This window comes from Dioscorea cayenensis, chromosome 12, assembly GCF_009730915.1.
Source record: "Dioscorea cayenensis subsp. rotundata cultivar TDr96_F1 chromosome 12, TDr96_F1_v2_PseudoChromosome.rev07_lg8_w22 25.fasta, whole genome shotgun sequence".
In the NCBI taxonomy this organism is placed as follows: Eukaryota; Viridiplantae; Streptophyta; class Magnoliopsida; order Dioscoreales; family Dioscoreaceae; genus Dioscorea; species Dioscorea cayenensis.
In genome coordinates, this window is record NC_052482.1 from 5,205,976 (window position 1) to 5,218,225 (window position 12,250).

General features: G+C 32.1%; 1 protein-coding gene across 1 annotated transcript; it reads right to left on the reverse strand.

Moving 5' to 3' along the window:
- Positions 1-1,256: 1,256 nt before the first annotated feature.
- LOC120273044 (eukaryotic translation initiation factor 6-2) lies at positions 1,257-3,752 on the reverse strand. Its single transcript, XM_039279681.1, has 7 exons — positions 3,604-3,752; positions 3,114-3,154; positions 2,500-2,682; positions 2,377-2,421; positions 2,123-2,253; positions 1,804-1,914; positions 1,257-1,725 (listed from the first exon to the last, which is right to left on the reverse strand). The coding sequence occupies exons 2-7, from the start codon at positions 3,121-3,123 to the stop codon at positions 1,468-1,470; spliced, it is 738 nt and encodes a 245-aa protein (XP_039135615.1). The 5' UTR covers positions 3,124-3,154; positions 3,604-3,752; the 3' UTR covers positions 1,257-1,467.
- Positions 3,753-12,250: the final 8,498 nt, after the last annotated feature.

Sequence of the window (12,250 nt, forward strand, 5' to 3'; positions counted from 1 at the left end):
TTTAACCGGTCGACCCTAATTAAAGGCTTAAATGACCCCACACCTCCGAAAATTTTCTCCGTCACTGAAGGAGGGGGGAATCAAGTTCCTCGTCGGTGTCGGGCCCATAGACAACCTCAACAAGTGATACCACTCAAGAAATAGAGCCTATTAAAAAAGAAGTGATTTTCTCCCCACACAAAAAAAAAAATCCATATTATATACATAATATGTATTTATTATATAAATGAAAATATTTTGATGAACTATTGTGATAAACATCTATATATATATATATATATATATCTGGTTATAATTGTTTTAAATAGAATGAAGTAGAATTTGTTAAAAGAAATTTGTTTCTATTATTTATCTTGTATGGATTTAAATTTTATTATTTATTTAAAATCAGTTTATTTTTTATTTAATTGAAAATGAATGAGTAATTGAGTTATTATTTATTTTGTTTTAAGTAGAATGAAGTAAAATTTAAAATCCATTTTTTATCCGTTTTTAATTAAGAAATATATTTGAAACAAAATTTTATTTGGTTTCCAAATTAAAAATAGAAATATAATCCGCTTCAAAATTTGAAATAAAATTATATCTCATTTCTAATAAATTGTAAATTAGAAATAAAATAATTCCATTCTTAAAAAAATTTATTTCTAATCTCACATATTCTTGTAGTGAATTATGGCTCTATGTTTATGTGTAATTGTGATTTGGAGCAAAATACTGGTTAAGTAATTGTGATTTGATCATCCTTAGAGAGAGATAAGTACAACTTTTATAATGATCAGTAATAACAGACTTTTACAGTTATTCAATTATTCTCCAACTTGTTTACTGAATTATTTGATAAAATACTTATTCTTTCATTTATTTTTATATTTATTAAATATTTATTTTGTCATTAATTATTAAATGTTCATCAATTATCGTCATTAATTATTCTCCAACCTGTCATTTTACAAGGGCAAAATCGAATTCATAAAAAAATCCACGATGTGTGATGTTGATTAAAAAATATTTTTTTTTTATTACGAACTGGATTTGTAAATAAATTAATAATTAAGTCCCTGCCAACCAAAGAGTTAATGGTGTTAACGACTCATTTTCCAACGGGAAAATCACATTTCCACGAAACAAAAAATTCCTCAATATAATAATAATAATAATAATAATAATAATAATAATAATAATAATAATAATAAACACTCTATCATTATACCGCAAATATGTAAGATCACATCAGCCAAACAAAAAACCCATGCTAAAGAGCAAAAACAATTCAGAAAGATTTCTTGCTGAGTGAATAATCAAACAGAAAAACAAAGTTATTATAGTCACGATAAATCTCACCCAAACTTCTCTTCTTTTTCTTCTTTTCTAAAAAAGCAGATACAGTGCAAAGTAAGACACAATATCATTAGATTGGCATTGGCGCCCAAAACATCTCATTCAGATCAAGCATGAAACGCAGCATTAGACATATGTGTCAATCAAAGACTTCCTCATTTCATCCACAATAGCGCTTGGTTGAGCTTCTCTCAATTTGAAGACGCTCTCAATGACAGAGAGCTCTGTTGCAGTAGTGTCGGCGCCACAGAATGCAGTCCAGTCATTGACAGTCATTCCAGCAGCAATAACTTCACTCCCTCTGTTAACAGTGCCAGCGACCAGCGGGACTTGGAGAAGGGTGGACAGTTCATCAAGGTCCTCGATGGATGTATGCGGATGAACCTATTTCGATACAGACAAGCAATTGATGTTTATGTAAGTCATTAAAAATCAAACAAAAAGATTATTGTGCTGTCTTACCAAGCCACCCCTATTGGAAAAGGTGCAATAACTGCCAACAAGAATGTTTCCGGCAATTGTTTGCCTGAAGACTTCAACTCCAAGAACATCAGCTATGAGTTCTTCTGTTTCCTGGAAGTTCAATAGCTTATATCACGAAACTAACATAAATCTGGTGTCTGAACAGAATATCATGATTTCAGTACATTAACAAGTAAAACACTAATAGAAAAGAACACGAGGAAATTATTAAAATCACACTGAAAATGAATTAATTCTATGACACAAAAATAGAAAATCTACGACTGCCCTAAAGGTCAGAGAAGAAAATTGAATATACCTTGTCCAGATCAGTATGTGTAAGGGCAACATGATCATTGCAAGCTATGCAATTGCCTAAAGCAGACAGACGTTCATCAATGCGCTGAACAACAACTTGGTCTGGTAAGCTGTTCCTCAAGTGTTGAAGTTCTGAAAAGTTCACCAACAATGTGAGTTTAAAAATTCACAGAAAAAAAAAAGTACGGTAATTATTCTTGTACAAGAAGCTAGCCAAATAAAATTCAGGACTGCAAAACTGGAGATGAAGCATACCCTGATCAGTGGTAGTGTGAGGCAAGAGAAGCCCATTCTTGTTTCCTGAATTAATAAACAAAGATTTAGCAGTCACCTACACATTAAGGAAGCATATTTTCATAATTGCAAACTGTTCTTCACCTGCACATAGTCTTCCAATTATTCTTGTACCTCCAATTGAGGTCTTGACTACGGGTATAACATCAGCAAGCTCAGCTTCAAAAGCACTGTAAAAACTTTCTGATCCTCCAATTGCAACCAAACAGTATGCATTTGTCAGCTTGGAGAAAACTCCAACCTCACAAGAGTTTTCAAATTGAATACCTACGCAGTTGCACAAAAAATAAAATCAAATAAAACATCAATGGAACAGATATTAAATTTATCACCCCAAAGTTGAAGCCAACACAGTTCGAATCATTCTTAATCACTATTATTTCTCACATCCAGCATAATCACACAATTCAGAAACACAATGTGCCATATTCATAAGAGAGAATTGCAAATACCAATAAGTAAGAGGAAATACAACAGTACAAAATCGCTAATTTGAAGTCAGTGATGCACACAACATGCAGCAAATAGACCTTTCTTCCCCCATCCAAGTATTTGCAGCAAAATTATCTTTTATGCAAATTGGTACTACAGTATTTAAACTTTAGGAACAATATCCAACCAATTGGCAAAATTTGAAGGTCATTCAAAATATTAGTAGCAATCATTCAAGAAAAAAAAAGGTAGCAAGAGATACTTACGGGTTGCCATGAAGAGAAAGCCGACAATGAACAATAAATAACTGCAGCAGATAAATATCCAACCGCAAGTCAGAATTTATTTTCCTTTTCAAACACTACAAACTTCAGTTGATTAGAAAACATAAAAATAAAGCATAAAATTAGTAACCCTTAACCTAATGAACAGAAGGTTCCAAGCCATGATATCAATCACAGGACGATAGTACTAAAACCCTAATCGACCACAATCTTTGCATCAAAATAGATCAAATTAATCATAAATAAATAACAAACTAGAACAGCAAACCTCAAGAAGCAAAAATTATAGGAAGAAATCATACAATCAACAGGAGCGAAGAACTAAATCATAAGATGAAAAAAACACAAATATATATATATATATATATATAAGCATCTTTGGACGATCTTTGGCAACAGAAAAGAATATACAAATCAAATCGATGAATGGGAAATCACTAAATATGCGCAAATGAAAAATGATGAATCATACTTTGAGAATTGATTGAAGATCTGAACAGCAGCTCGCTTGAAAAGATGGGTCGCCCACGAGGAAGAGGTGGACGAAATTGAAACCCTAGCTTATTATATCGATGTATCAAAACCCTATTGATATTTCTGTCTGACCCTTAAAATTTTTTATAATTACATAGCATGACTTGCTCTGCGCAATTGATATTTTTTAAATCAAAACCCAATGGGTGGTTTGGTATGTGGGAAAATAACAATTTTCTAAGGGAAATAATGGTTTTTATATAATTATTTTTTTTTTATTAGGAAAAATGATTCACAAGAGGAAGGTGTGAAAATTGATTACACTGTGGCTAGAAAAATATTAAGCGAATGAAATATCGATACTACCCTTATTTAAATATTATTTTTTTTTATTTTTCTTGATTTTAAAACCCTAGAGCAAAACTCCTTCGTTTTTCTTTTCTTTCCAAAACTTTAGGGCAAGAGAGATCACTCATTAGATTTTTTTTAATATTTTTTTTAATTTTTAATTTTTATATTTTTAGAACTAGATTTTAGTTTTTTGTATAGTTTTATTGAATTCATTTGATGTTACAAGGTTTGGTGATGCGATTTTAACTTTTTTATATATTTTTTTAATTTTATTAACTAGAATAATTAAGGGCAAAATTGAGAATATATATATAACTTTACATAGAAACCTATTCATACCAAACGAAGGAATTAAGTTTACATGCATTTCAATTACATTTTTTATTATACATGCCAAACATTATTTTGTTACTTTGTAGGGAAAGAAATTGCAAAGAAAGACTTTACAGTGAAAGACTTTACAGGGAAAGTCTTTCACTTCAATGCACCAAACAAACCCAATGTAAATCTTTTAAATTTACATATCAAAACCCAATATGTAAATTTCAACCAATGAAAATAACTTTTATTATAAAATATTTTGGTTAGTTTATATTTTTTTTAAATCTTATATTATATTTGTTTTAATTTTTATTAATAATAAATAATAAAAGAGAAAATTATTTATTAGTCCTTACAACTTTTTAAATATCCTCTGCAGTCCCTCTGACATTTCAATTTCTCCTACAATCTCTCCTTTTTTAATTTACTTATTTTCCAGTCCCTGCATCAGTTTTTTTTAATTAAAAATCCAATTTTTCCCGGCTTACAAAATGCACTTCTAGTTTATTAAGTATTTTTTATTTAACATTTTGTGTTTACATGTAACTACATAAGTTTTTATTTAAAATGTAATATTTTTGTTTAATATATTTTTTTGATGTTTAATATCTTAATTTCTTGTTTATTATTTTGTGTTTCAGTTTAAAATTACTAGAGGGGCATTTCTAACAATAACATTGAAAATAAGCTATCAGAGATACTGTCAGAAAAAAGAATGATTTTTTGATCATGTGAGAAAATTGGAGGATGATATAAACAATTTCTCTAACAATAATGATAATAATAAAAGCTTTTTTTCCAACTTAGCTCTTACATTTTGTATATTATCATAATACTTTTTTGTGTTTTTTATATTTTTTAATACTATTGATTTAAAAAAAACTATTAAGTTTTTATTGTTAAAAAAAACTTATTTGTTTTCAAAATATTATTATCAGAGTTTTAAAAATGGAAAGTATTTTTATACATTTTATAAAACTTATTTGTATTTTTTATTTGTTTAAAATCTACTTTAAAAAAATAAATTATTTTCATGAACTTTGGGAGTGATTTTTTGGTTGATTTTTGGCTTAGTTCTTAATCAAAAGTCATTGATTGTTATTTTAAATTTCTAGCATTTTAATCCTATTAGAGAATGATTTTATTTAATTTTCTTTTCCTTTGTATAACCATGGCCCATGACTATGTTTCAAATGTATATACATAAACGTTTTTAAACTGAATTAACAATTATTTCTCAATTAAATTATTTTGAAGATAATCGGGAAAAAAAATAGTTAATAGGGCTCAAAATGCCTATGTGGGATTATATGTGGGAGGATACATTAAAAAAAATTATGCATGTTAATATATATATATATATATATATATTAAAAAAAGAACTGGTAATGAACAAATAGTCCCCCTGAAGTTAAAGTATTCACAAAAAACCCCATGATTTTGATTATTCCCAAAAGGTCCTTCTTTTTTCTGCCATGTTATTTTTTAGATCTTTCTGACATAAAAGTGGCTGATGTTGGCATGAAGGTAGCTGATGTTGACAAGATTGGCTTTCAGATTTTTAAGCATAAACACATAATTTTAAACGGAAACTCATAATTTTAAGCATAAAGGTCAAATTTTAAACGCAAATATACTATATATTAAGTGAAAACTTATATGGTTAAACGAATACTTGCAATGTTAAACGGAAATTATATATTTTAGGCGGAAAGTATATATTGTGAGATAGAATAAACTCATTGAGTGAGTTGCATTAATTGAAAAGTAAATTGCCAGAAAAAATATGGACTGTCTGACAAATTCAAATTCAGATGTTTGGAAGTTTTGAAACTTCCACAGAGTTATAATTCATTTTCCTAAAAAAAATATGTTTTAAACAAATAAAAACACAACTAGGTTTTAAGAAATGTGGGAAAATGCTTGCCAGTTTATTAATAATAATAATAGTAATTATTATTATTATTATTATTATTATTATTATTATTTAAACAAATCAGTTTCTTAAAAAAAACTAAAATCTGAAATTTTTAAAAATTATTTTTTAAAATAAAAAAAAAAGACTAAACAATTCAAAAACAAGCTTTTTTATTTTTATTATTATTCTTACTCATTGAGCACAAAGTGATGATGGTATGTATATTTGACAAAATAGCTCAATGATTCACTGACCTATCGCAGTAGTAAATAGAAGAGTATGAAAGAAGAGTATGAAAGAATTGTAACCAAAGCAGATTCCATTAAAATTCCAAATGACAACCCTATGAATTCTAGATGAAGGAAATGAAGAACAAGAATGAAACAAAATACAGCTTTTCTAACGGATGAGCTTACTATTGCTTGAGCTTGATTGGGCGTTATTCTTCAATGTTAAACAACTTGGTCTGATCTCACATAGCCCATGCGTATTTTGGGAAATATGAAAGATATATGGTGCAAAACCAATGATGGGAGTAGTATCACTTGAATTGATAACTCTACTTTGTTGAATAAAATCGCTTGGCCATTATTTTATTTTATTTTGACAAAGTAAAAAAAGCGCATTAGGAATGTGCATAAGTGCAAAGTTACTCCCTCAACACACTTGTGTTCTCACTCTATGTACAAAATCCAGTTTTTCAGCGGGATATGAACACTATAGGCACAGAACCGGTGCCAATAGACCAAGTGATTATTGGAGGGGTATTATAGTAAATATAAAAAATTAAAGATTAAGTTATAATAGTAATAATAATATATTTTTGGTGAAATAATAAAAAGTGGATTTTTAGAGCGGCTCTTTAGATCCATGAAGAAACAGATATTTAAGGCATGTTTGGTTCATTGATTTTGGGTCGAAGTGACCAAAATACTGAGGTCAGGGGTGACTTCCATGCGTTTAATTCGTTGAAGTCTGAGCGAAGTGGTGATGTGACATTTCCAACCCACCTTCACTTCACCCATTTAACTCCAAAGAAGAAAAAAACTCCACAATGGGAGTTCGGCCTTTTTTTTCTCTTGGTGGCCATAGTCGCACTTCCGGTATGAGCTATCACATGACCCCGCTATTATCATCCCCACTTCACTCTTCTCAATTTCCGCTAGGTTTTCCCTGTGTTGTCTCCCCTTCTCTCCCACACCCCTACTAGGGTTTTCTCACTCGCCGTCATTCATTAGGTTATAGACCACTAGTTCCCTGAGGTTTGTTTTCTTTTCTTTGCAAGTTAGGAAGAGAGCATTCTTTTCCTCACGGATGTCCCCTGATCTTGCCTATTGTTAGAATTTTTTTTTATTCGTTTTTTTGTTGGGGTTTCATTATGCATGGTTTCCGAATCATTTTTCTTTAATCCATGTGTAGGGTAGGATTTCATGTTGTTTTCTTCATCTTTTTTTTTTCGCATCCCTTCACTCTTTATTTTTGCCCAACTCCTGATCCTTGGCTGCCATATTTTTCTGACATTTGTTCTTTTTTTCTTTAGACTCTAGATGCTTGGTTCACTTGGTGATTTTAGATCTCGGATTATCTTTCTTTGGTTTTTTCCCTCATATTACCGTATTTTCTGTCTTCTTACAGGTTCTTTCTTGCTTTGCTTTTTTTTTTTTATGATATTCACCTGGATTTCATGCTTCCATCTTTATTTTTGCTTCTTTTTACTGATGATTCTTTATTCCAATTCTGATCCATGGTTGGTGTGTTTTGTGCTTGTTTTTTCTTGCCTTTCTTCTTGGTTTTTTTAACTTCAGATTTGTGGAAATAAACTGGTTTACAACCATTGATCTTTAGTTTTTTTTTCATAGATGGGTCTGCTTTCCTGTCTTCTCGCATGTTCCACATTTCTTTTTTCATATTTTTCAGTTCCTCTTGATTTTTGCTCCTTTTCGGTACTGATTTTTTGTTCCATGATCCATGGCTAGTGTTTTTTCTTTTTCTTTTTTTTTATTATTTTATTTTATTTTATCTTGTGCTTCTTTCCCTTGGCCGTATTCTGATCTATGGTTAGTACAAGAATTTATCCTTTTTGATCTTCTATTTTCTTTGATTTTGTTTATAAATTCTTGTGATTTTTTGTATTCTTGCATGTTCTTTGTTCTTTTGTTATGGTTTCAAGATGAATTCCTTATTTTCCTTTTGAGTTCAGCCTCCCTTCATACATGATGTCTTTTTTGTTTTTTACTTTTTACCTGCTGGATGTAGTCTTTTTTTTTAAAATTTGTTGTTCTTTGTTCATTTTCTTTTGTTCAACTCAAGCTTTGTGGTTACAATGATGATTTCAATATTCTGCAATTTTTTTTTTGTTGTTTTTTTAGCCTTCTTTATATGAGGTGCTACCTTTATCCTTTCTCTTATACTTCTATTTGGTGTTCTAATAATGTTCACATGTTCATGTTTTTGTTCCAGGTATATTTGTTTATTTTCCTTATACATTGCTTTCTCATAGCATTTATGCTGGATGTCTGCCACGGAGGCCCTGGTGATCTTCCCCTGCAAGTGTACGGGTCCGCCAAATAATACCCTATGTGTGACACAGGGTCGTATTCCACGGGCCCAAGGAAGTACTATTACTCACTCTTCATCTACTTTCTAGTCTATAACTTCAACTGAAAAGAAACAAATAAAATAAACTAACTAACCTATGGCCGGGCTACTAGTACACACAAATAAATAAACAAGGGGGTGTTCAGGCAAAGAATCTCCCTAGGTTTGTCATTAAGACCCAAACTAAGATGGTTTAAAGTTGTATTGACAATAGTTAAGACCTAGAAATCTCTTGGATAGATTAACCCCAATCTCTTGGCGGCTAACTCCTAATCCCATACAAGTGATGATTGGAATCCCTTCTAGGTCAACTCCTCTTATGATCGCATTACGTTCTAGGAGATCTCTAAATAGGAGTGAACCTACTTTTTCTTCCGCTTAACCCTAATGTTGGAGGGCTACCAACACCCGAATCTCTCGGTGTATGGGCACAAAGATCCTCTTTCAACCTATGTATTACCTGGTACAAGTGAGCATCCTACATCTATAAGGACAATTCAAGAATGAACTATAGAGTTCTCCATGTGTAGCTCAAGACATGCAAAGCATAATAGATTGATTCTTAAACAACCATCAAATTAAACATTAACAACATCCAAAGTTTTACACAAAATCACCCTAGGATTCATCCAAACCCAAACACCACAATAAGTTAAACTCTCATGATGACAGATACTCAAACAACATACAAGGAAGAGAAATACAATAAGGCCTTGTTTGGATTGGCTTATCAAAAAAGTGTTTTTTTTTTTAGTTTAGTAGAAGTGCTTCTGAAAAAAGTGCTTCTTCAGATTAAGTTAAGCACTTTTTGTATTTTCTATTTGGATTAACTTTTATATAGAAGCAGAAGCTGTAAAAATAAGCTAAAAACAGCTTTTTCATAAGCTGGTCATGACCAGCTTTTGAAAAAAAGCTGTTTTCAGCTTTTTTTACAGCTTTTGCTTTTTCAGAAAAGCCAATACAAACAATATTTTTAGAACCCAAAAGTGCTTAACTTATAAAAAAGGACTTCTGGATTTTCCAAAAGCCAATCCAAACAAGGCCTAAATAGGCATGACAACTGCCTCTAAAGTCATGTCCCCTTGAATGGATGAAGCGCTATGAAGGATCTCCGATGATGCAGGCGAATCTCTTCACAAATGACTCCATTGATAACTCAGGGCTTCGTTCCTACTCCTTCTTGCTCATCTCCCTCTTGGTGAAGATGTGTGCTAGCTCTTCCAAGGATCATCGCCAAAAGATAGCCGGAAGGCCTCAAGAAACTGTGGTGGCGGATGCCTAAAAGGCTAAGAAGAAGCTCTCCAAAATCTGCTCTAAAGTGCCCTTTTATACCTGTAAATCCATACCGGCCCCAAGGAGCCCGCAAGGAGGTTGATTTGGATTGGTTTGGGGTCAAACCTGTGCCTTGCGGGTGTCTTATGAGAAAGGGGGTCAATTGGGACTTGGCTGGTTTTTCTCAATGTTTCATTGCAGGCCTTGAGGATTTCTACAGTACCACACCTCAGAATTTGCGTCTTTCTTTGCCCAATCATACCCTCGCATTCCCCTTGGCTTCTTTATTCTCTACAAAGCAAATAATAGACAAGTGAACACAAATGAGCGTCGATTTTATCAAAATACATGCTACATATGTATAAAATTATATACAGATATAGGTACATTTAGGCACTTATTAGGCCCTTGTTTAGCTATTAACTATGAAATATTAATACATTTAATAGGATGTTTGCTTCTTGAATTTTGTTACCATTTTCTTTCTATTTTTCTATGATACATTTAACCTTGTGGGCCATTGTTTATGATTTTTTAACTATTGCTTTCATCTTTACTTGCATATCATGTATGTTTTTCCTACCAAGTTTTTTATTTTTCCCTATGTTGGTAATTTGTTTATTAGAATGTGCACACCTTTACTTGCACAATACTTGTGTGATATACCTGTGAATTGTGTTTAGATTATTTATTATGTTTATCTATTCTTTTTACCAACGATGTGTGTGTGTGTGTGTGTGTGTGTGTGTGTGTGTGAACCATTTATACATTGTTTCACTCCCATTTGTTCTTCACAGCATGCGATGATGTTCCTCTTTCTTTATTGACATAATATTTTTTGCATATTTTGATTCTTAGCTTTATCTGCATTATCTTGCATATTGTTTATGTTTTTCCTTTTCGATTGTTTTTTCCCCTCACCATTAATCTATTGCCTTAGATGTCCACACCTGAGCTTCTATCACTCTTAGCTCATTACTTGTATATCATATTTATAATTTGTGGTTAGATAGGTGATAAGTGTCTAAATGTATGTATTTATATATTCGTTTGTTGTATGTTAGCATGGATTTTTGGATGAATATTCAGTGCCCATTTTGTGTTTAAATTCGTTTTATTTGTATTACAGGCTTTAAAGAAGGCAAGAGGAGCTCAAGAACACAATTGAGAAAAAATTGTGCATCAAAAATAGTGTTTTAGAGTTCTGGTATTGTAGCGGATACCATAGTAGAGTGATTATTTGAAGCCGCAAGAGCTTGGCTGTAAGCCTCACATGCTCCATATGCACACATGAATGCCCTTGAAGCTCACTAAAAAATTTTGCACCAGTTACCTTAGATGGATTACTATAGTAGATTACCGTAGCAAAATTATTGTAGTTGGTTTACTAGTAGCACCTAGATGATTTTTTGAGCTGAAAAGGCTGGGAGCCTCACAGCATCCATGTGCCTGTATGGAGACCATAAGGCTCGAGCGGATGCTTTTTATGGGGATCGTTAGGGAAAAAGAAAGGGAGTTTTGGAGAAAGCTTTTTGAAGAGTGTTTGAAGCCCTATGAGGAGGCAACTTCACCAGGGCACGAGAAGGCCAAATCTTGTGTTTTTTAGGGAGGAAATTGAAGAGAGAAGCATCATTAGATAAGATCTTCACAGATCTCATCTTTGGAGGGCTTGAAGACAATGAGGGAAACAGCCACCCTTTGAAGTGTTAGTAGAAGCTTTCCACACGATCTGACTCGCCATCTTGCTTCTATCATTTAAGGGAGCTTTATTATGAGTGTATTAGTTGTTTCCATAAGCTTGTTGCTTGTATTTGCTTGTATGGATAGCTAGACCCCAAGGTCACCAGATGCAGGTGAACCTTAGGCTAAACTTGTTTAGTTGGATGCTTTGATTTACTTTTAATGCATTTGGTTTGGTTTGTGGTTCAAGATTTGTGTTCTTTGATGTGTTGGATTACATGAGAACTCTATAGTGCAACAACTTCTAGGTTGTACTTGGTTGCGTGGCCTGCACCATTGCTCACTTAGCTTGGAAGGGATTCATGCATGAATACACCGTAACCATTGGGTATTTTATACCCTTCCAACCATTAGGATTGGACCTAGGTATTGAGTATTAGCCTTAATTAGAGATTTCCTGGCTTGTAATGCAATCATAGGAGGATTTGATCTAAAGAGATTCTGA

Excerpts from the sequence above, each read along its gene's own strand:
- LOC120273044 (XM_039279681.1), bottom strand. Across the intron at positions 1,915-2,122 it reads CACATACTGATCTGGACAAG|GAAACAGAAGAACTCATAGC; the intron begins GTATATTCAATT and ends TTGAACTTCCAG. Across the intron at positions 1,726-1,803 it reads TTTCCAATAGGGGTGGCTTG|GTTCATCCGCATACATCCAT; the intron begins GTAAGACAGCAC and ends GTATCGAAATAG.